The following is a 24,851-nucleotide window of genomic DNA, read 5'->3' as shown; positions in this document are numbered from 1 at the left end:
ACCCCCCACCTCTATAGTGGTACTAAATACACCCATCTCTATAGTGGTACTAAATACACACCCCGCCCATCTCTACAGTGGTACTAAATACACACCCCATCTCTATAGTGGTACTAAATAGACCCCGCCCATCTCTATAGTGGTACTAAATACACCCCGCCCATGTCTATAGTGGTACTAAATACACCCCGCCCATGTCTATAGTGGTACTAAATACACCCCGCCCATGTCTATAGTGGTACTAAATACGCCCCCCATCTCTATAGTGGTACTAAATACGCCCCCCATCTCTATAGTGGTACTAATACGCCCCCCATCTCTATAGTGGTACTAAATACACCCCCCCATCTCTATAGTGGTACTAAATACACCCCGCCCATCTCTATAGTGGTACTAAATACACCCCGCCCATCTCTATAGTGGTACTAAATACACCCCGCCCATCTCTATAGTGGTACTAAATACACCCCGCCCATCTCTATAGTGGTACTAAATACACCCCGCCCATCCCTATAGTGGTACTAAATACACCCCCCATCCCTATAGTGGTACTAAATACACCCCCCATCTCTAAAGTGGTACTAAATACACCACCCCGCCCATCTCTATAGTGGTACTAAATACACACCCCGCCCATCTCTATAGTGGTACTAAATACACCCCCCGCCCATCTCTATAGTGGTACTAAATACACCCCCCGCCCATCTCTATAGTGGTACTAAATACACCCCCCGCCCATCTTTATAGTGGTACTAAATACACCCCCCATCCCTATAGTGGTACTAATACACCCCCAATCTCTATAGTGGTACTAAAATACACCCCCCATCTCTATAGTGGTACTAAATACACCCCGCCCATCTCTATAGTGGTACTAAATACACACCCGCCCATCTCTATAGTGGTACTAAATACACACCCGCCCATCTCTATAGTGGTACTAAATACACACCCCGCCCATCTCTATAGTGGTACTAAATACACCCCCGCCCATCTCTATAGTGGTACTAAATACACCCCCCGCCCATCTCTATAGTGGTACTAAATACACCCCCCATCTCTATAGTGGTACTAAATACACCCCCCATCTCTATAGTGGCACTAAATACACCCCCCCCCCCCACACCTCTATAGTGGTACTAAATACACCCCGCCCATGTCTATAGTGGTACTAAATACACCCCGCCCATGTCTATAGTGGTACTAAATACACCCCGCCCATCTCTATAGTGGTACTAAATACACCCCCCATCTCCATAGTGGTACTAAATACACACCCCGCCCATCTCTATAGTGGTACTAAATACACACCCCATCTCTAAAGTGGTACTAAATACACACCCCATCTCTATAGTGGTACTAAATACACACCCCGCCCATCTCTATAGTGGTACTAAATACACCCCCCGCCCATCTCTATAGTGGTACTAAATACACCCCCCGCCCATCTCTATAGTGGTACTAAATACACCCCCCATCCCTATAGTGGTACTAAATACACCCCCCATCCCTATAGTGGTACTAAATACACCCCCCATCCCTATAGTGGTACTAAATACACCCCCCATCTCTATAGTGGTACTAAATACACCCCCCATCTCTATAGTGGTACTAAATACACCCCGCCCATCTCTATAGTGGTACTAAATACACCCCGCCCATGTCTATAGTGGTACTAAATACACCCCGCCCATGTCTATAGTGGTACTAAATACACCCCCCACCTCTATAGTGGTACTAAATACACCCCCCATCTCCATAGTGGTACTAAATACACACCCCGCCCATCTCTATAGTGGTACTAAATACACACCCCATCTCTATAGTGGTACTAAATAGACCCCGCCCATCTCTATAGTGGTACTAAATACACCCCGCCCATGTCTATAGTGGTACTAAATACACCCCGCCCATGTCTATAGTGGTACTAAATACGCCCCCCATCTCTATAGTGGTACTAAATACGCCCCCCATCTCTATAGTGGTACTAAATACGCCCCCCATCTCTATAGTGGTACTAAATACACCCCCCCATCTCTATAGTGGTACTAAATACACCCCGCCCATCTCTATAGTGGTACTAAATACACCCCGCCCATCTCTATAGTGGTACTAAATACACCCCGCCCATCTCTATAGTGGTACTAAATACACCCCGCCCATCTCTATAGTGGTACTAAATACACCCCCCATCTCTATAGTGGTACTAAATACACCCCGCCCATCTCTATAGTGGTACTAAATACACCCCGCCCATCTCTATAGTGGTACTAAATACACCCCGCCCATCTCTATAGTGGTACTAAATACACACCCCGCCCATCTCTATAGTGGTACTAAATACACACCCCGCCCATCTCTATAGTGGTACTAAATACACCCCGCCCATCTCTATAGTGGTACTAAATACACCCCGCCCATCTCTATAGTGGTACTAAATACACCCCCCGCCTATCTCTATAGTGGTACTAAATACACCCCCCATCTCTATAGTGGTACTAAATACACCCCCCATCTCTATAGTGGTACTAAATACACCCCCCATCTCTATAGTGGCACTAAATACACCCCCCCACCATCTCTATAGTGGCACTAAATACACCCCCCCCCCCCCCCCCCCCATCTCTATAGTGGTACTAAATACACCCCCCACCTCTATAGTGGTACTAAATACACCCCCCACCTCTATAGTGGTACTAAATACACCCATCTCTATAGTGGTACTAAATACACACCCCGCCCATCTCTACAGTGGTACTAAATACACACCCCATCTCTATAGTGGTACTAAATACACCCCCCGCCTATCTCTATAGTGGTACTAAATACCCCCCCCATCTCTATAGTGGTACTAAATACACCCCCCATCTCTATAGTGGTACTAAATACACCCCCCATCTCTATAGTGGCACTAAATACACCCCCCCCACCATCTCTATAGTGGCACTAAATACACCCCCCCCCCCCCCCCCATCTCTATAGTGGTACTAAATACACCCCCCACCTCTATAGTGGTACTAAATACACCCCCCACCTCTATAGTGGTACTAAATACACCCATCTCTATAGTGGTACTAAATACACACCCCGCCCATCTCTACAGTGGTACTAAATACACACCCCATCTCTATAGTGGTACTAAATAGACCCCGCCCATCTCTATAGTGGTACTAAATACACCCCGCCCATGTCTATAGTGGTACTAAATACACCCCGCCCATGTCTATAGTGGTACTAAATACACCCCGCCCATGTCTATAGTGGTACTAAATACACCCCCCATCTCTATAGTGGTACTAAATACACCCCCCATCTCTATAGTGGTACTAAATACGCCCCCCATCTCTAGTGGTACTAAATACACCCCCCCATCTCTATAGTGGTACTAAATACACCCCGCCCATCTCTATAGTGGTACTAAATACACCCCGCCCATCTCTATAGTGGTACTAAATACACCCCGCCCATCTCTATAGTGGTACTAAATACACCCCGCCCATCTCTATAGTGGTACTAAATACACCCCCCATCTCTATAGTGGTACTAAATACACCCCCCATCTCTATAGTGGTACTAAATACGCCCCCCATCTCTATAGTGGTACTAAATACACCCCGCCCATCTCTATAGTGGTACTAAATACACCCCGCCCATCTCTATAGTGGTACTAAATACACCCCGCCCATCTCTATAGTGGTACTAAATACACCCCGCCCATCTCTATAGTGGTACTAAATACACCCCCCATCCCTATAGTGGTACTAAATACACCCCCCATCTCTATAATGGTACTAAATACACCCCCCATCTCTATAGTGGTACTAAATACACCCCGCATCCCTATAGTGGTACTAAATACACCCCCCATCTCTATAGTGGTACTAAATACACCCCCCATCTCTATAGTGGTACTAAATACACCCCCCATCTCTATAGTGGTACTAAATACACCCCCCATCTCTATAGTGGTACTAAATACACCCCCCATCTCTATAATGGTACTAAATACACCCCCATCTCTATAGTGGTACTAAATACACCCCGCCCATCTCTATAGTGGTACTAAATACACCCCGCCCATCTCTATAGTGGTACTAAATACACCCCCCCCCATCTCTATAGTGGTACTAAATACACCCCGCCTATCTCTATAGTGGTACTAAATACACCAACCAGCAAGAGCTCCTGACTCAGTTTAACACATCTCCATGTGCTGCAGCAGCAAGAGCTCCTGACTCACTCACAAACGGACACAAGTGAGCTGGATAGAAAGCCTTCCTGTGGGAGATGAGCCTCTAGATGTGTGAGGCTGTAGGAGTTGTGGTAGAGAGAGCGAGACGAAAGCCTTCAGACAGGCCCAGTCTCCAGCCGCTTGCTGGGTGGATCGATACAGGGTTCAAGCACAACGCTGGCAGTCTGTGTATGAGCTGAGCCCACTGACAAGAGCTAATAGCATTGAAAACAGGGTTAGGCCCACAGCTATCACATCACCTGAGAGGTAGGGAGAGTGTCTGCGTGTTAAAGAGAAGTGGCTGACTTGTGCTTACCTTTGAGTTGTGAACTTCCACAGTGAGGTTTTGAGGAGGTGCACTGGGAACTGTAGGGGTAAAAACAAGGTGTTTTACTCTTTAGAACTCAAGAGAGATCACCTCAACACACCAGGTCTTTAACATCTTCCTCTTCCAATGGAGACTGCCCGTTGTGATCTACCCATTTCTCCTATGAGAGAGGAAGAGTTCCGCTCCTTCATCTGTCCCCTGCTTACCATCAGACAGGGTGGTGACGGTGATGTCTCCTGTGGACACTCCCGGACCGTGCTTGTTGAAGGCCACCACTCTAATGCTGTACTCTGTGAACTTCTTCAGACCCATCAAGGTGTAGGACAGAGCTCCAGCGTCTATGTCCTGAGATTTTGAGAAGAGAGGTGGTACACAAAGTTAAGTAGTGCTTCTGTAGATGTATTTTGTACTTCTCCTTGTTTTATACTACTACTACCACCACCACCACTACTACTACCATCACCACTACTACTACTACTACTACCATCACCGCTACTACTACTACTATCACCACCGCTACTACTACTACTATCACCACCGCTACTACCACCACCACCACTACTACTACTACTACCATCACCACTACTACCACCGCTACTACCGCTACTACTACTACCACCATCACCACTACTACTATCACCACCACCACTACTACTACTACCGCCACGACTACCATCACCATTACTACCGCCACCACTACCACCGCCACCACTACTGCCACGACTACCATCACCACTACCACGACTACCGCCATGACTACCATCACCACTACCATCACCACCACCATTACCACCGCCACCACTACTACTACCGCCACGACTACCATCACCACTACCATCACCACCACCGCTACTACCGCCATGACTACCATCACCACGACTACCATCACCACCACCATTACCACCGCCACTACTACTACCACCACCACCACTACTACTACCACCACCACCACCACTACTTCCACCACTACCACCGCTACTACTTCCACCACCACCACCGCTACTACTTCCACCACTACCACCGTTACGACTACTACCACCACTACTATCACAACTACCACTACTACGATCACCACCAATACTACTACCACCATCATCACCACTACCACCATCATCATCACCACTACCACCACCACCACTACCACTATCATCACCACTACTACTATCATCACCACTACTACTATCATCACCACTACTACTATCATCACCACTACTACTATCATCACCACTACTACTATCATCACCACTACTACTATCATCATCACCACTACTACTATCATCATCACCACTACTATCATCATCACCACTACTATCATCATCACCACTACTACTATCATCATCACCACTACTACTACTATCATCACCACTACTACTATCATCACCACTACTACTACTACTATCATCACCACTACTACTACTATCATCACCACTACTACTACTATCATCACCACTACTACTACTATCATCACCACTACTATCATCACCACTACTATCATCACCACTACTACTACCACCCTACTACTACCACCCTACTACTACCACCCTACTACTATCATCACCACTACTATCATCACCGCCACTACCACCACTATCATCACCGCCATCACCACTACTACTATCATCACCACTACCATCACCACTACCACTATCATCACCACCATCGCTACTACTACCACCACCACCACCACCATTATTACTGTCACCACCACTATCATTATTACTACTACTATCATTACTACCAGTATCACTACTACTACTACCACCATTACTACTACTATCACCACCATTACCCCCACCTCTTCTACTGCTGCTACTACTGCTACCATTACCACCACTACTAATCAACACCGCTACTGCTGCCACTACCACCACCACCACCACTACTGCCACACACACACGCACATATACCCACATTTAACCCCCTGCACCCACCATATCTAAAAATAAGCCCATTTTCATTCAGCCCTGTGTTCCAATGGCAGGTTGTGTTAGCTAATCCAAGTTTATCATTTTAAAAGGCTAATTGATCATTTGAAAAGCTTTTGAAATTATGTTAGCACAGCTGAAAACTTGTGCTGATTAAAGCAGAAATAAACCTGGCCTTCTTTAGACTAGTTGAGAATCTGGAGAATCAGCATTTGTGGGTTCGAGTACAGGCTCAAAATGTCCAGAAACAAAGACTTGCTTCTGAAACTCGTCAGTCTATTCTTGTTCTGAGAAATTGGCAAGAAACTGAAGATCTCATATAACGCTGTGTACTACTCCCGTCACAGAACAGCGCAAACTGGCTCTAACCAGAATAGAAAGAGTGGGAGGCACCGGTGCACAACTGAGCAAGAGGACAAGTACATTAGTGTGTCTAGTTTGAGAAACAGATGCCTCACAAGTCCTCAACTAGCAGCTTTATTAAATAGTACCCGCAAAACACCAGTCTCAATGTCAACAGTGAAGAGGCGACTCCAGGATGCTGGCCTTCTAGGCAGAGTTCCTCTGTCCAGTGGCTGTGTTCTTTTGCCCATCTCCCCAAGAAAAAGCCATATCTCAGACTGGCCAATAAAAAGAAAAGATTAAGATGGGCAAAAGAACACAGACACTGGACAGAGGAACTCTGCCTTGAAGGCCAGTGTCTGTTCTTAATCTTTTAGTTTATGATGAACTTCACAGGGTGGTGAAAGTGCACGGTGATGAGCTTGATGCTCCTTTCCAATAAATATCAAGGGTCTTATTCTGATGACATGATGATGATAAAAAAAGAATCTTGCTCTTTTTGTCCATAATTATCTCATCATGTAGGCTTATACACACATTGTATCTGCGAGCTGTTGTCTATAGCGCACATGCCAAGACCAGAGTTGGCACATTCACTATATAACGCAACATTTTTTGTGACAAAACCATCAGTTGTTGGAAATGCGATGGAAACACATTTAACTTTTTTCCCCTTCAGTACATGGGAGTTTAACCGCAAAAGTTATTTTATTGGCACTACGTCATCACGCACAGCCTTTTATCTGCAACAAGTCCATTTGATGGAAACCGTTATCTGGTGGGATATTGTTTTGATGCAGATATAAAAATCTGTTGCCAATTGGTTGGAAACCTAGCTACTTATTTTTAAAAAGCCCCTTCTATTTGGGGACGCCCTAATCTTCATCCCTGGGTAGTAAAACCACAGTGTAACTGTTCAACTGAAATCAGGCGCGCCATTGTGACAGCTTCCTCCTTGTAGACATGCCACTTCCTGAAGGCTTCCCCGTCCCCGCCTCAATAATTCATCCACTCTAACACCCTGTTAGCTACCCTGTTCTCTGGATTCAACCTTTGTTCCTCTCTTTTCAGATAAAGAGATAGTCAGATCAGCCTCTTCTCTTCCTGTCAGCCTCTCTCTCTCTCCTCTAGGGAGCGAGGGATGGCAGCAGCAACAGCATCATTACTCGTTGTGCTGGCTGACATTTCATCCATTATCATATTAAAGGCTCTTTAACGCCTGGCTGGTTGGGCTGGCAGGGCTGGATGACTCAGGAGGCTGTGCTGCGGTGCGCTGCACTGTGGCCTGCTGGGAGACTGGGGAATATAGAGGGTGGTGCTGCCAGCTTTCTGATAGAGTAGGAATAGAGCAGAGGCTTTGGAGCTTCGGGGAATAGGAGTTTCAAGGCAGTCTACTGGGCTGTGACACTTCAATGGGCTATATGGTGCTGATATATCGCTGATGCTAAGCCGGGCAAAGCAACGGTTAATTTCGCTGTTCTGTTTGCAGTCTTGTTGTTACACCATCACAAGACTAATCTCTCTCATAGAATATGATGGATCACTATCTCAACATATAGGGCATTCTAACTCCCCCACCCATCACACTGGGTCTTACCTGTTCCAGGTCCAGACCCTTCTCCATATAGTAGACCTTGTACGTGAGGACGTCTCCGTTGCCAGTGAGGGGCGTGTCCCAGTTGAGGGTGATGGAGGTGGGTGTTGTCGACACAGCCTGCAGGTTGGGGGCGGGGCCAGGAACTTGCACTGGAAACACCAAAGGAGACAGAGGATACTTAGTATGAATCCCAAAATAAAAAAGACACAGGAAGCCATTTCCCCCCCCAAATCTCAGTATTTCTATTTTTTTCATATGTAAGCCATATCATAAAATCACACTTGCACAAAACCACACTCTCATTCAATCACTTGGAGACAATTCGGTCCCAATTTGAAAGACTGCCATTTTGGAATGTCCCCGTTTTTTTCTGTAACCGCAAAACCTGACACACATGCTGTGGTCATTCTCCCACATCATCCCACCAATCCCTCTAGCATGGTATTCCAGTAGGTGAGAGGGGGGAGCGGGGACAGACAGGGTCATGCTTGGTTTACAGAGGAATTTATTTGAAGTATTAAGTTAATTGGAATTGGTTAGCCGAGAGACAGCGGCTGGGACTAAACCAAGTGGTTGAGGAGGGAGGGGGGTGTTTCCATTGTTGTTTGCTCTGCAGGGACGTGAGTCATTACATTCAATTAACAGCTCTGGTGCCGGCCGGCGTAGCTGTTTAACACAAGACTGTGGTAGCAGGTGCTGAGAACCACACATCTACTAGAGGATGTAGTCTCTAGAGGGATAACGATAGGGTCTGAGAAACTGAGCTGTGTGGCAAATGTAATGCAGCATTAACCATACCTAGTCCTCCAGAGGGAACTTCTGTGGTGTTGAGGATGTCGTGTGTATGTATGTACACTACCGTTCAAAAGTGTGGGGTCACTTAGAAATGTCCTTGTTTTGAAAGAAAATCAAATTTTTTGTCCATTAAAATAACATCAAATTGATCAGAAATACAGTGTAGACATTGTTAATGTTGTGAGTATCAGAAGAAAGGTATTTGTTTCTAGCCATTTTGAGCCTGTAAATCGGACCCACAAATGCTGATGCTCCAGGCCAGTTTTATTGCTTCTTTAATCAGCACAACAGTTTTCAGCTGTGCTAACATAATTGCAATAGGGTTTTCTAATGCTCAATTAGCCTTTTAAAATGATAAACTTGGATAAGCTAACACAATGTGCCATTGGAACACAGGAGTGATGGTTGCTGATAACGGGCCTCTGTACGCCAATGTAGATATTCCATTAAAAATCTGCCGTTTCCAGCTACAATAGTCATTTACAACATTAACTTCTTATGGCTGGGGGGCAGTATTGAGTAGCTTGGATGAATACGGTGCCCAGAGTAAACTGCCTGCTACTCAGGCCCAGAAGCTAAGATATGCATATTATTAGTATATTTGGATAGAAAACTCTGAAGTTTCTAAAACTGTTTGAATGATGTCTGAGTATAACAGAACTCATATGGCAGGCAAAGACCTGAGAAAAAATCCAACCAGGAAGTGGGAAATCTGAGGTTTGTAGGTTTTCAAGTCTTTGCCTATCCAATATACAGTGTAAAATTTGGTCCGATTGCACTTCCTAAGGCTTCCACTAGAACAGTCAACAGTCTTGTTTCAGGCTTCTACTGTGAAGGAGGAGCGAATAAGAGCTGATTGAGTAAGAGGTCTGGCAGAATGCCATGAGCTTAGTCTCGCGCCCGCCCGTGAGAGTTAGCTGCGTTCCATTGCATTTCTAAAGACAAAGGAATTCTCCAGTTGGAACATTATTGAAGATTTATGTTAAAAACATCCTAAAGATTGATTCTATACATCGTTTGACATGTTTCTACAAACTGTGACGGAACTTTTTGACTTTTCGTCTGGACCTAGTGCTCGCGCATCATGAATTAGGATTTGTGAACTAAACGCGCGAACAAAAAGGAGGTATTTGGACATAAATTATGGACTTTATCGTACAAAACAAACATTTATTGTGGAATTGGGATTCCTGGGAGTGCATTCTGATGAAGATCATCAAAGGTAAGTGAATATTTACTTGACTTCTGTTGACTCCACAACATGGCGGGTATCTGTATGGCTTGTTTTGGTCTCTGAGCGCTGTACTCAGATTATTGCATGGTGTGCCTTTTCCGTAAAGCTTTTTTGAAATCTGACACAGTGGTTGCATTAGGAGAAGTTTATCTATAATTCCATGCATAACAATTGTATCTTTTATCAATGTTTATTATGAGTATTTCTGTAAATTGATGTGGCTCTCTGCAAAATCACTGGATGTTTTGGAAGCAAAACATTACTATAGCGCGCCAATGTAAACAGATGTTTGGATATAAATATGAACTTTATCGAACAAAACATACATGTATTGTGTAACATGAAGTCCTATGAGTGTCATCTGATGAGGATCATCAAAGGTTAGTGATTCATTTTATCTCTATTTCTGCTTTTTGTGACTCCTCTCTTTGGCTGGAAAAATGGCTGTGTTTTTCTGTGACTAGGTGCTGACCTAACATAATCGCATGGTATGCTTTCGTCGTAAAGCCTTTTTGAAATCGGACACTGTGGTGGGGTTAACAACAAGTTTATCTTTAAAATGGTGTAAAATACTTGTATGTTTGAGGAATTTCAATTATGAAATTTCTGTTTGAATTTGGCACCCTGCACTTTAACTGGCTGTTGTCATATCGATCCCCTTAACGGGATCTCAGCCGTAAGAAGTTAACAATGTCTACACTATTTCTGATCAATTTGATGTCATTTTAAATGGACAAAAAAATAGATATTCTTTCAAAAACAAGGACATTTCTAAGTGACCCCAAACTTTTGAATGGTAGTGTATATACAGTACCAGTCAAAAGTTTGGACACACCTACACATTCAAGGGTTTTTCTTTATTTTTAATATTTTCTACATTGTAGAATAATAGTGAAGACCTCAAAACTATGAAATAATCCATATGGAATCATGTAGTAACCAAAAAAGTGTTAAACAAATCAAAATACACTGTATATACACACACAAGGAACCTATAGCAGTGTTTTAACAGACAGACAATGTTGATTCTATATGTAATACAAACTACGCCTTTGTCCATCAAGCATGGAAAATACTTGAGACCCCAGTTTCACTGACAAATACCCCAATTCTTCTCTAAGGGAAAGGAACATGTACCTTTGCTGTGTGTTAGCTGCAGATATGCCCGGCAGTACACGGAGGCTCTCATTTGTCAGTATATATAGTAGGTGTCTGGTGTGTGTAAGATATATACAGTGAGGGATGCTGTGTGGTCGGTCCAGGTCGGGTACTTGGAATCAGGTCAACAGTTTAAACCTTCATTTATAACCTAGAAGAGATGCTGACAGACAGACAAATTTGTCCCTGGCACTGGCTGCCCCCTTTGCTATCCCCATGGGTAGTTAGGCTCCCGCCAGCACACATTATGGAGTGCCAGGTGCAAAGGACACAGGTAGAAAGGCAGAGACTGCCCTAGAAACTGGGCAACGGCTGAGCCGTGATGGCGGGAGAGAGGAGGAGAGATTAATAGGCTGAGCCGTGATGAGGGAGAGAGAAGGAGAGATGAATAGGCTGAGCCGTGATGAGGGAGAGAGAAGGAGAGATGAATAGGCTGAGCCGTGATGAGGGAGAGAGAAGGATAGATGAATAGGCCCAGCCGTGAGGGAGAGAGAAGGAGAGATTAATAGGCTGAGCCGTGATGGAGAGATGAATAGGCTGAGCCGTGATGAGGGAGAGAGAAGGAGAGATGAATAGGCTGAGCCGTGATGGGGAGAGAGGAGGAGAGATGAATAGGCTGAGCCGTGTTGGGAGAGAGAGAAGGAGAGATGAATAGGCCCAGCCGTGAGGGAGAGAGAAGGAGAGATGAATAGGCTGAGCAGTGATGGGGAGAGAGAAGGAGAGATGAATAGGCTGAGCCGTGATGAGGGAGAGAGGAGGAGAGATGAATAGGCTGAGCCGTGTTGGGAGAGAGAGAAGGAGAGATGAATAGGCTGAGCCGTGATGGGGAGAGAGAAGGAGAGATGAATAGGCTGAGCCGTGTTGGGAGAGAGAAGGAGAGATGAATAGGCCCAGCCGTGTTGGGAGAGAGAGAAGGAGAGATGAATAGGCCCAGCCGTGAGGGAGAGAGAAGGAGAGATGAATAGGCTGAGCAGTGATGGGGAGAGAGAAGGAGAGATGAATAGGCCCAGCCGTGAGGGAGAGAGGAGGAGAGATGATTAGGAGGGCGTTCACCTCTACTGTGCCATGGAGGGGGAAGCCCTTAGCATGTGTACTGTAGAGCTGTGAGGGGAAAACGCTCCAGTCACAACATCCCAATAAGGCCTGGTATTCACTGTGAATGGATACAGTGTCAAAGTATAGTATACACTGAATGGATACAGTGTCAATGTTTGACGGAGGAGGTATTACGGATTGGAGGACTGGAGGGAAGGAGGATGCATTTTAATTCAGCCTGCCTACCATACCCCACTATACACACACACACACCCTTCTTCCTCAGCCACAGTATGGGAGGCCATGTTCAAACACACACCTCTCTCACACAGGTAAGTAAATGGAAGGAAATGAACAACCACTACAGAGGCCGTCTTCTACGGCCTGGAGAGTAGAGGACTGTAGTCCTCTGAGCGACAGTGGGGTGGTCTGGGTTCATGTTCATCCCTGTGTAAGTGTTTATGTTTGTTTGTAGAGTATACAGTATGTGTGTTTTACCTTCACCCTGGGTGGCCACCTTGAGGACGGCAGAGCTCTCTCCCAGGCCGTTCTTGTTGTGCGCCACCACCCGGAACTTGTACTTGGAGTCGGGCATCAGGTTCTGAATGGTCACCTGCATCTCACCTGGCCGACTGGTGTTCAGGATACGCTCCCTGAGACACAGACACACAACAGCCCAGTTAGTGCACACACACGCACTCAACAGCCCAGTTAGTGCACACACACTATCAACAGCCCAGTTAGTGCACACACACGCACTCAACAGCCCAGTTAGTGCACACACACGCACTCAACAGCCCAGTTAGTGCACACACACGCACTCAACAGCCCAGTTAGTGCACACACACACTCAACAGGTCAGTTAGTGCACACACTATCAATAGGTCAGTTAGTGCACACACTATCAATAGAAGGCAAGCAATACTACATCACTTGATTTCTACTGAGTGGACTGTGTTGAATTTACAGACTACACACCATTTCATAGCAAGAGTCTACCTGTACACTGGGCAGTGTGTATGCTATAGGGGCCCTCAGTAGGGTGTATGCTATAGGGGCCCTCAGTAGGGTGTATGCTATAGGGGCCCTCAGTAGGGTGAATGCTATAGGGGCCCTCAGTAGGGTGAATGCTATAGGGGCCCTCAGTAGGGTGAATGCTATAGGGGCCCTCAGTAGGGTGAATGCTATAGGGGCCCTCAGTAGGGTGAATGCTATAGGGGCCCTCAGTAGGGTGAATGCTATAGGGGCCCTCAGTAGGGTGAATGCTATAGGGGCCCTCAGTAGGGTGTATGATGTACTGTACTGAATAGAGGGCCTACCTGCTATAATACACTGAGTAGTGTGTAATACTGTACTGTAGGGTCCCTACCTGTTGGTACCCTCCTGATTGAAGTAGACAGAGTAGGTGAGGTCTTCTCCATTGGGCTCAGCTGGAGGGCGCCAGGTGAGCTTGATGAAGCGGGTGGAGACCAGCGAGGCCACGACGTCACGGGGGGCGGAGGGGGTGGGGCCAGTGGGGTTAGCCACACCTCTGGAGCCTGGCGTTACATGGTCAGTAGTGTCAGGAGTCAGTGAGGGGAGAGGAGGGGTGGGGAGAGCTACATCTTTGAGGGTGGAGTGGAGGGAGATGAGTAGGGGTCAGGTGGATGGAAGGTGAAGGGAGGTGAAGAAGACAGCGAAAGAGAGGAGAAAGAGATGGACGGAAGGCGGGCATCCAAAAGGAACAGAGAAGAAAGGAAAGGACAGCAAAAAAAAGGAGAACAAAAAAGAAAACAGAAGAAACACACAAAATAACAACCACGTAACAAAAAAAAGGGCTCTCGGCATGACAAGGAATCACAAGAACACAGTAATATCACGCTGGAATAATCCCCACGAAACACAATACAGAAGGAGGGAGACTAAACATGCACAACATCTCTAATGGAAGAGGGGAGGAGCACACAAACACCACTGAATGGTGTATGAACACATATACAAAATACAGTCTAGACTTTGTACATATTTTACATAGCAAAGTGTGACCTTAGAGCTCCACACCAACTGTCAAACCCACCCTATAATGTTTTAATGCACTTGTACTGGCGCTATTCCACAGTCTACCCACAGCAATGTGAAAAAATGTAATTTGGTGCTTTCTCAGAACAATCTGTGGCTAGACATGGGTATATCTGCTTTCTATTTTATACCAGACGACTCAGACACAACACAGGGAAAGAATGTCAGAGAGACTGTGGCATTTCCATTGGTTGCAGGTCAAAGGAATCAAGTCGAGGGCAATGCCAAAATGTATGGAAACTGAACATATGGGGTATATATATATGTAGAGAAATACAACTCTATATGCAAATGTATGCTGGCCATAGTACATCTATCCATCATGACACACTGAGGAGATGCTTATTCAGGGAGACTACACTATCTGTTTATATGACAGATTCCAGCGATGCCATGACCTTGGATATTGAACAGAGTGGTGTGGGATTTGCTGTATATTACAGATATAAGTGAGAACACACTCCACACACACACACACACACACACACACACTGGGAATAGATTCCCCTGTATATTTGAGTAGAGGGAAGATAATAAATAAGTGTCATTCTACAGAGTTACAACATATTTTCCTTGGGCACTGAGTGAAAATTCTCCTCACCTCCTATAATAAAAAATACACGCCAATATAAATGTAAACAATCTAATCATCAACAAAATATTCAATCACAGAAACAGCCAACAACTGGGAATACTTGGGCTCCATCTCTCTCAATAAACATAAAGCCATTTTACAAAGAGGGCCTGAGGAGGATATACATCCATCTGATTCATACCTGTAGGAAATACATTAAGTCCGGTTCATTTCACTACAGCTTCTCTGTAATGACACGAGCCATTAGACGGAATGCAGAGATGACATTCACAGCAATCATTCACAGCAATTACTGACTAGTACACAGAGTGAGCTGTCTGTCTGTCAGTGTGACTGGGCTGCTGCCGGGAAAGCATTGGGAACTGTTTACTTGACATGTCTGTTAATCGTGTGACTTTCAGAGGTCATATCCTCATATCATAAACAGTTCTGACATGTCTATGACAGTTGTATGTGTCCATTTGTGTGTGTGTGTCCATTTGGATGAGTGTGTGTGTGTGTGTGTGTGTGTGTGTGTCTATACGGCTGTATGTGTACGTAGGACGCTCTCGGTCAGAGACGGTTTTAGGCTTGGGCGGTATACCGTATATACACACCGTATACCGGGGTATTTGGAAAAAGCCATTGGACGTTTTTTCAATACCATTAATTTTTGTTTTTATAAATGTGAATATTTGTAGCTACTTTTTAAGTAAATACCTGCAGTCAACTTGTGCAATACATTAGGAGATAAAGATTGTGTTGTTTCATTTCACCTGTCACATCAATTTTCATTATGAAGTTTACATGTGGTGTTTGTTTACAAGCACACTTGGACAAAAGACTGGGGCCTTGTGAGTCACTGTTGTGCAGCATGTGCCAGGTGATCAAATTACAATATGGAATTCACAACTAAATGTTTGCCAGCTAGATATCTTATAACTATTAAGTTAACTGTCAAAAATGTGCTAAAAGCTCTGCAATTGTGCATTTGGTTTGCTAATTTAGTAGCTAGTTAACTATCTAGCTGCAGAGAATCCCCTCTTGGATCAAGAGCCTTGTGGCTTATATTTGTTATGTGTGTGCAGCAAACTGTAAGTAGCATTTTTGAGTTAGTTGTGTAGTTTAGGTAAGAATGTATAAAATCTTCACAACGCGCTTGTTAGCATTTAGTTAGCATTCTCTATGGGACTTTTTAGCATTGCTAACCTTCGGATTTCAGAGTATCAGTGGGGTTTGAAAACAGCGCCCCGTGTGTTCCGTGCCAGTATTACCGAATATCCTGGTTTGGCACAAGGTCGGTATGAAAGTATGAATCTGGATACCGCCCAAGCTTACTCCGTTGGGCCGGGGCTTGCCCCCTTCCACTCCCCTCAGTCCTCTGGGCTTTAAGGCTCAGCTGGAGGATTACCATTCTGTTGGAGACAGAACCCGGAGCAAATTGCCGGGGAAGGAATAAAGGGAAAGAAAAGGGGGAAGAAAGATGGCAGTCAACTGGGTGGAGAGGCTCCTGAGCTGCCTAGCGAGGCGCTGGCATGCGGCCACGTGCTAAGGACCACTATGTCCAAGTTGGCACCGGGCATACAGCGAGTAGATGAAAACCATAATGTTAGTCTCAGCGGTACTATAGAGAACAGGACATGTCTCAGTCTCCTCCTTGTTAATGTTAGTCTCAGTGGTACTACAGAGAACAGCACATGTCTCAGTCTCCTGGTCACAATCAGTCTTCCATCTATTCTCAGCCATGGACAGTTATAGTAAGGAAGAAATTGAGTAGAATCCTAGATTTCTACTGTAGCTGTTCTGATGGTCTATTTCTAGTAGATGAATTGTGTCATTAGGGCGTGTGACACTGGTAATGAATGGCTGTCATTAGGAGCTAATGAGGAAAGTTATCCTCTACCTCAACCAGGTATCTGGGTACTGCGTATAAGAAATAGACAAAAAGATTCAAAGGAAACCGTTAATAACGGAAGAATCTTATTAAACATACTGTACTTTCCAGGGCAGCTGAATGATATCAGTGGAGCTCTTCAGGACAAAGATTTCCAGTACCTTTTCAAGTTTGATTACAAGGGAAGTAACTGGTGCCTAAGCTTCTAGTAATGTCAATACGAGTTGTACAATACGTCAACTTTGTGGACATATGAAAACATAACTGGCAAAATGAGCTGCCACTTTGTCTGACGGGTAGACGTGTAGAAGAAAAGTCGGCCATGGGTTTTAAAACGTGAAGTCCTGTCTCGGCACACGTACAACACAGGACAATTAGCTCATTGGCAGGCTGTTGGGCTTTCAAACATCTCATTTGCTGTTATATACAAAGAAAGCATGGTTATTTAGGATTCAGGTCAACAATGACGTCACCAGGCAGTGTTCAAAGTCGCTACTATGTAACTTGGAGAGTGAGAGGTCTTGCCAAGTGTTGCATAATGGTAAAACTAGTCTCAGAAGTGAAGGAAACAGTGTCTGCTTCTGTCTGTGGGTTGGGTTCATGTAATGTAGCTGAACAGAGCCACATGGCTAAACGAATGGCTTATTACAGAATGAGCACTTTTATCTCCGGGAGGAAAGGAGGGAGGAGAGAGAGGGAAAAGAGACGGTCATGCTCCTCAGCAAAAGAGGATGAGATATGGCACATGAAAAGGAGAGAGCTGATATAAGATGGTTAAAAAAATACTGAAAGAGCTAAAAGATTTAAAGGAAATGTCTTGATTCCTTTTTCGGCAAAATATCATGGTCAGTTAAGCAGCTAAATGAACACATCCAAGCTTTCATAGAACTTCAACAAGAACATGTGTGATGGCAGACAGACTGCGCTCTTGACTGATTTGTGATGCTTCCTCTGAGATGTTCTGAAACGGCGTTTGTAGGGGGTTCTGATCAAGCGAGAACGATTGTGGTGTGGTCGTATCCAATTGGTTGCTGCTGGAAGCAAAGCGAAGACCATTTCAGTCATTCATTTGTTCAAGAGGCCATGTTCTCTTGCTAGTCTCCAGCCGATAACATCAGAGGAAAGAGAATTCTGACAGCTCGTGACATTTGGAGAGGCTCTTGATGTGTCGACAAAAGATACAAACTCGGGTAAGAGACAGACAAATGTCTTCAAGACAAAAACGAGGGAGGGAACGAGAAAGATGGAGAGGCAGATGAAACATGTCGTTTGTTCTTTATCTCCCGGTCCCTTGCTTCCTCTCGTTCGTCGGTTGGCCAAGCGTTGGACTTGTTCAAGAGGAGGACGCTGTTCCCCCACCCTCCTCTTCGGGGCCGCCTCTGCCTGTTGGCCTTTGAGGACAAAGTGTTTCTGTTTCTGACACCTTTTTACGTGGTGAGAGGAGTCGTGAGGGACGGGAGAGGCATCTGATTTCTTCTAAAGTTTATAAGGGTTACAGAATGCCCACTGCCCAAGGCACAAAACACAGATCAGTAACTTGATACACATGGGGTTTCCCTCCTGAGAAGGTGGCATTAAAGCTGGTTTTCAGTGAGGCTCGCGCCACAGAGAAAGCAAAGTAGTCCACTGTAGCGCTAAGGTTAGACATGAGTTCATGGGTTCTGGGTGATTTGGAGCTGTCCGCATGAGTTCTCGGTATCTCCATATTCATTTCTTCCACTCCCTGCACCATTTCAACAGGTGTTTGCAGCAAATTGGAAATCTGGGATCTAAAACATGGCATATTCTTTATTTTATGAAGCACAGATAAGGAAAGTATTTTCTGGAACAGCTCATTGTAAAGGAATCCAAGGACAAGTGAAGGGGTTGGGAACTTGAAGGGCTTGTGGTACGGTGGTTCAACATTAAGTAGAAAACCTACAGCTACCAACAGTGTTGCCAGATCACACAACTCATTGGAAGACACTTTATTTTTTCTTCGGTCGTCAACAAAGAGCCAAATAACTGCATTACAGCCTAAAAATAGAGCAAAGTGGAACTAAGGCATCAGAGACGTGTGGAAGATGAAACATTTGGGATGGGTCTGTTTTTTTGTGTGTTTTTTTTTAGGGGGGGGGCTGTTTTCTGCCTGAGGACCCTCTGGCTGGTGAGATAAAGGGATGGAGCTGCAGGAGGACAACACAACTGAAGTGGACGGACGGATCTGGTGGAGAGGGTGGTTGGGGGGGTCACAGCATGACAGAGCAGGATTAGGGAGCCCCCCTAGTGTTCCAGGCATCAGGGGATATGATGGAGTGAGTGTACGGAGACTCATCTGGTGAGGGTGGAGAGGTAGGCTCCCTAGAGGTCTAACCTCCCTCCCTGTCCCCTGACTCCTACACCCCTGCTAGGGCTAAAGCAGGCCCATGGAGCAGTCAGTCTTACTCCTTTTGCCCCCCCGTCCCACTCATCTCCCCCATCCACCTACTAAATCTCCGCCCTTGCCACTTTAAAGTCCTTCCCTCTATCCGTGGTCTCAGAGCGCCTGCATGCTAGTCTCCCATCACAAGAGTGTACGCGTTTAATTCACACACAGAAAATTCCCCTTGGACTTTCATCTGCTTTGAAACACAGCTGATAATTGAATCAGGTTGGTTCCATCAATAATTAAATGTCTGGTGTGTACATGCATACATACAGCATCCCCTTCCTCATCAGACAAACATCCTTCCCTGATCCACTTCCACTGTAGGGTCATGATTGTATATCATGCCCCCCCCCCCCCCCCTTCGCCCAAAACATGTGAGGCGCCTGCTGTGGCATGAGCCCTGATATGTAAATGAATAAGAGCATGGACATATTTTTCTATGTTGATTGCCTCCCCCCCATCTTGTAGTCTTTCTTTGGGGAAATTAGCATCCCGTGGTAAACATGCTCAGTGGAGAAGAAACGGGAGGGGCACTCACAGGGGTTCCTCCTATAGTGTTAAAGAAGCAGGAAATCTGTTTTACCCTACATCATCATCATAATCCCCAACAGGCCGCAGGTTCTTATTACCTGGTGTGTGAATTGAATTCTCAACACGTAACTGTGTACAGTACGGTAAGTTGTTTGATATCTCAGGGGTGCTTGTGCCAGGTTTCTCCCAACAGGAGGAAAGGGCCAAATAAATGAATTGTTAGTGTAACTCAGAGAGGAACCCCCCCCGGATTCAGTGTAATCAGGGTCGCTGGGATGGTCTACGTGGGGTGGATGTCACGCATAGGGACATCGAGGCGGGTAGCCTATTATATACCACCCTGGAATGTTGCATGATGGTCAATATGCGTAGAGGGAGGGTGGCACGACAGGGGGCGGTTGACGTGAAAAGGAAACGCAAGCCTGGCAACGCCTCTCATCTCTGAGCCAGGAGCCCAGGGACCCCGCTGGGGGTCAGGTGACCTGTCGGGGTATAAAGGAAGAGCTTTGTTTTTGCGCAACGTGGCGCTTCCACCCATTTAGGCCGAGTAGAGCCCTGAAAGTAGACTCCGGGGATGGGTGGTATCCAACAACAGCAACCAGCATCCTGGAGGGAGTGTGAGTGATAAAGTGATAGGGAAGGTGTGACTGGCGCGTGAGGCTGAGGCAGGTGACACACCAAGCCCAGGTCAGGGCTAAAAACGTCCGCGATAACAAGGTTGAAAGTGTGACCTTGAAAAAAAGCAATGAAAAGATGCAGTAAACTGGAAAGAAACATAACCTTTCAGTTTCCATTGTAAAAAGAAAGCGGGTTGAATTATCATACAGAATAACAGAAAAACACACGGATGGTAATATTCTGTCCTCGGGTAAGCAAATGAATCTCAGAGATGGATTTTTTTTTTTTAATTTTAAATCTTTATTTAACTAGGCAAGTCAGTTGAGAACAAATTCTTATTTTCAATGAAGGTCTAGGAACAGTGGGTTAACTGCCTTGTTCAGGGGCAGAACGACAGATTTGTACCTCGTCAGCTCGGGGATTTGAACTTGCAACCTTTCGGTTACTAGTCCAACGCTCTAACCACTAGGCTACCCTGCCGGAATGAACAATCAGGGAAAATATAAAAAGAATAATAAGCTTCAGGAACCAACCACTGACGGTCCTAACCATTGTAGAGTACACAAAGCCCAAGCGAGAAAATTGGCAGTCAAACCCACGTTCACGGTCCTTGAACAGAGTGTGGTAAATACAAATACATACACACACACACAGTGGAAACCACACTCTTCTGATCAGCTGCCTAACTGCTCACAGTGGAAACCACACAGACCCAGTAATCAGAGGTAGACGGAGGAAGTGGGTGTTCTAGTTAGGGTTGTCTGTGTTTCCTCTACCATTACTTACTGTAGGTGGGCTGAGCCTTCTGGGTAACACTACCATTACTTAACGTAGGTGGACCGAGCCTTCTGGGTAAAACTACCATTACTTCCTGTAGGTGGGCCGAGCCTTCTGGGTAACACTACCATTACTTCCTGTAGGTGGGCCGAGCCTTCTGGGTAACACCACTATTTAGTGTATTTACTATTGATGGGGCACTAAGAATACGTTACTACTGTAGGCTGTATGTTTGGACTAACCTCATTTCTATACATTTCTAACATTTTCAAAACATTTAATTTCCAATCTTGAACGTACTCCATATAAACTAATACCACACTAGCTGGTCCACCATCCATCTTCCAAGGCAAATAAAAAGGCCCTTGTCAGAGTGCGTAGCTGTAAAACCAACAGTCGCTCTGATTCAATTCGCCATCTCTCTGACTCGCTCTCCCTCTCTTCTCCGAGGCCTTCCTGAGAGGGGGGCAAGATGCGGGGCGCGTAAAACTGTCACATTTACATGGCTGTGAGCGTCGCACGGGGACCACTGCTCGCTTTATGACTTTACAGCCGCTGCTACAGACGCCACAGTGACACACAACACAAATAGTGTCTGGTCGCCCTGTCCCTGAGCCCGGCCTGAAGATACAGCTTCTATCCCCCTGACAGACACTAGGGGTTTACATTTGTGTTCTTGTTGGGTTGTACAGAGCCCCAGAGGAGTCCCTATATTTTATTTTTAGCACTGCTTTCTCTCATCTTCGTTGTAACTGGGAAGGCTGTAGTAGTATACTGTAGTGGCATTCTGGGCCGCAGTACTATTCTGGGCCGCAGTACTATTCTGGGCGGCAGTACTATTCTGGGCGGCAGTACTATTCTCCTCTGCCCCAGTACTATTCTCCTCTGCCCCAGTACTATTCTCCTCTGCCCCAGTACTATTCTCCTCTGCCCCAGTACTATTCTCCTCTGCCCCAGTAGTACTCTCCTCTGCCCCAGTAGTACTCTCCTCTGCCCCAGTAGTACTCTCCTCTGCCCCAGTAGTACTCTCCTCTGCCCCAGTAGTACTCTCCTCTGCCCCAGTAGTACTCTCCTCTGCCCCAGTAGTACTCTCCTCTGCCCCAGTACTATTCTCCTCTGCCCCAGTAGTACTCTCCTCTGCCCCAGTAGTACTCTCCTCTGCCCCAGTAGTACTCTCCTCTGCCCCAGTAGTACTCTCCTCTGCCCCAGTAGTACTCTCCTCTGCCCCAGTAGTACTCTCCTCTGCCCCAGTAGTACTCTCCTCTGCCCCAGTAGTACTCTCCTCTGCCCCAGTAGTACTCTCCTCTGCCCCAGTAGTACTCTCCTCTGCCCCAGTAGTACTCTCCTCTGCCCCAGTAGTACTCTCCTCTGCCCCAGTAGTACTCTCCTCTGCCCCAGTACTATTCTCTGCCCCAGTACTATTCTCTGCTGCAGTAGTATTCTGTAGATACTATAGTTCCTCTCTTTCCAGTCTAATCAGTTTTAACTTACTGATCGCAAAAACACATCCATCAAAAACAGCCCTGCTAGGTTAAATTATACTCTATAATATCCTATTGATTCTATCCCACTCTGCTATGCCCAACTGAAAACTTCCCCAGCAGCTTGGCTGGCAAGCCTGGCAGCGGAGATCTCCCCCTCTCTGATCTATCACTATGTCAGCCTCTGAATTCCAACACCACTGATTTCAATTTATCATCCGACTGCTCCCACGCTCTGCAAAACAAAAAAAGCACTCAGCCAGTCATTAGATGGAGAAAGTCCATTTCTCAACAGGCATTTGTGTTTGGCTGTGATGAAAGTGCTCTGTGTCCTGTCAGTTTAGTGTTGACTAGAGTGGTTTTCTGCTCTGGGTGGGGACTGACTGGGACAATGTGCTGAGGGAGGGGGAGAGGGAGAGGGTGAGGAAGAGAGATGGGGAAGAAGGGGAAAGAAGAGAGGAGGGAAGAGGCTGTGTGTGTTTGTGTGTGTGGGGGTACTGGTCATTATGGGTGGAATGACTGATTCCTGTTAAAGCCCCGGTGTGACTGAGCTCTTCTTGGTTTTATCCACTCCACCCACTACCCTGGTCCAATGCACTACCCTGGTACAATACACTACCCTGGTCCAATGCACTACCCTGGTCCAATGCACTACCCTGGTCCAATGCACTACCCTGGTCCAATGCACTACCCTGGTCCAATGCACTACCCTGGTACAATACACTACTCTGGTACAATACAGACACTTGACTCACTACCCTGGTAAACTACAGACACCTGACTCACTACCCTGGTCCAATACACTACCCCTGGTCCAATACACTGCCCCTGGTAAACTACAGACACCTGACCCACTACCCTGGTACAATACACTACCCTGGTAGAACACAGACACCTGACCCGCTACCCTGGTACAATAGACAGACAGATATCAGACGCGCTACCCCGGGACAACAGGCGCTCTACCCCGGTACAACAGGCGCGCTACCCCGGTACAACAGACGCGCTACCCCGGTACAACAGACGCTCTACCCCGGTACAACAGACGCTCTACCCCGGTACAACAGACGCGCTACCCCGGTACAACAGACGCCCTACCCCGGTACAACAGACGCGCTACCCCGGTACAACAGACGCTCTACCCCGGTACAACAGACGCTCTACCCCGGTACAACAGACGCTCTACCCCGGTACAACAGACGCGCTACCCCGGTACAACAGACGCTCTACCCCGGTACAACAGACGCTCTACCCCGGTACAACAGACGCGCTACCCCGGTACAACAGACGCTCTACCCCGGTACAACAGACGCTCTACCCCGGCACAACAGACGCGCTACCCCGGCACAACAGACGCTCTACCCCGGCACAACAGACGCGCTACCCCGGTACAACCGACGCGCTACCCCGGTACAACCGACGCGCTACCCCGGTACAACAGACGCTCTACCCCGGTACAACAGACGCTCTACCCCGGTACAACAGACGCGCTACCCCGGTACAACAGACGCGCTACCCCGGTACAACAGACGCCCTACCCCGGTACAACAGACGCCCTACCCCGGTACAACAGACGCCCTACCCCGGTACAACAGACGCTCTACCCCGGTACAACAGACGCTCTACCCCGGTACAACAGACGCTCTACCCCGGTACAACAGATGCACTACCCTGGTATAACAGACACCATATTTTAAAAAACAGGAGTCCTATAAGTGTGAGATGAAGTAGACTCAGCCAATCAACTCCTGCTGGTGTTTGATTATCCTATACAATTCCCTTCTACAGCGGGAGCCTCCGAACCAGGGGGGGGGGGGTCAAAACATATTCTGTATGCTGAGAGAGGAGCACTTGAATATCTGAAGG

General features: G+C 46.4%; 1 protein-coding gene across 2 annotated transcripts in view; it reads right to left on the bottom strand.

Annotated features, from left to right (window-relative positions):
- Positions 1-4,253: 4,253 nt before the first annotated feature.
- The window catches only part of LOC120048882 (neogenin-like), a 186,995-nt gene continuing 166,397 nt past the window's right edge, over positions 4,254-24,851 (bottom strand). Inside the window, exons 8-12 of one of the 2 annotated variants that reach the window (XM_038995191.1) lie at positions 14,015-14,249; positions 13,144-13,298; positions 8,424-8,572; positions 4,766-4,904; positions 4,254-4,597 (exon numbers count right to left, since the gene is read on the bottom strand). In XM_038995191.1, the coding sequence (XP_038851119.1) occupies positions 4,488-4,597; positions 4,766-4,904; positions 8,424-8,572; positions 13,144-13,298; positions 14,015-14,249 (788 nt within the window). In that variant the 3' untranslated portion in view covers positions 4,254-4,487. The remainder of the gene's footprint in view (positions 4,598-4,765; positions 4,905-8,423; positions 8,573-13,143; positions 13,299-14,014; positions 14,250-24,851) is intronic. The other variant, XM_038995198.1, reaches the window with a different exon arrangement.

This window comes from Salvelinus namaycush, chromosome 1 (assembly GCF_016432855.1).
Source record: "Salvelinus namaycush isolate Seneca chromosome 1, SaNama_1.0, whole genome shotgun sequence".
In the NCBI taxonomy this organism is placed as follows: domain Eukaryota; kingdom Metazoa; phylum Chordata; class Actinopteri; order Salmoniformes; family Salmonidae; genus Salvelinus; species Salvelinus namaycush.
The sequence above is the reverse complement of the archived record's forward strand: the minus strand, read 5'-3'. Positions and strand labels throughout refer to the sequence as shown.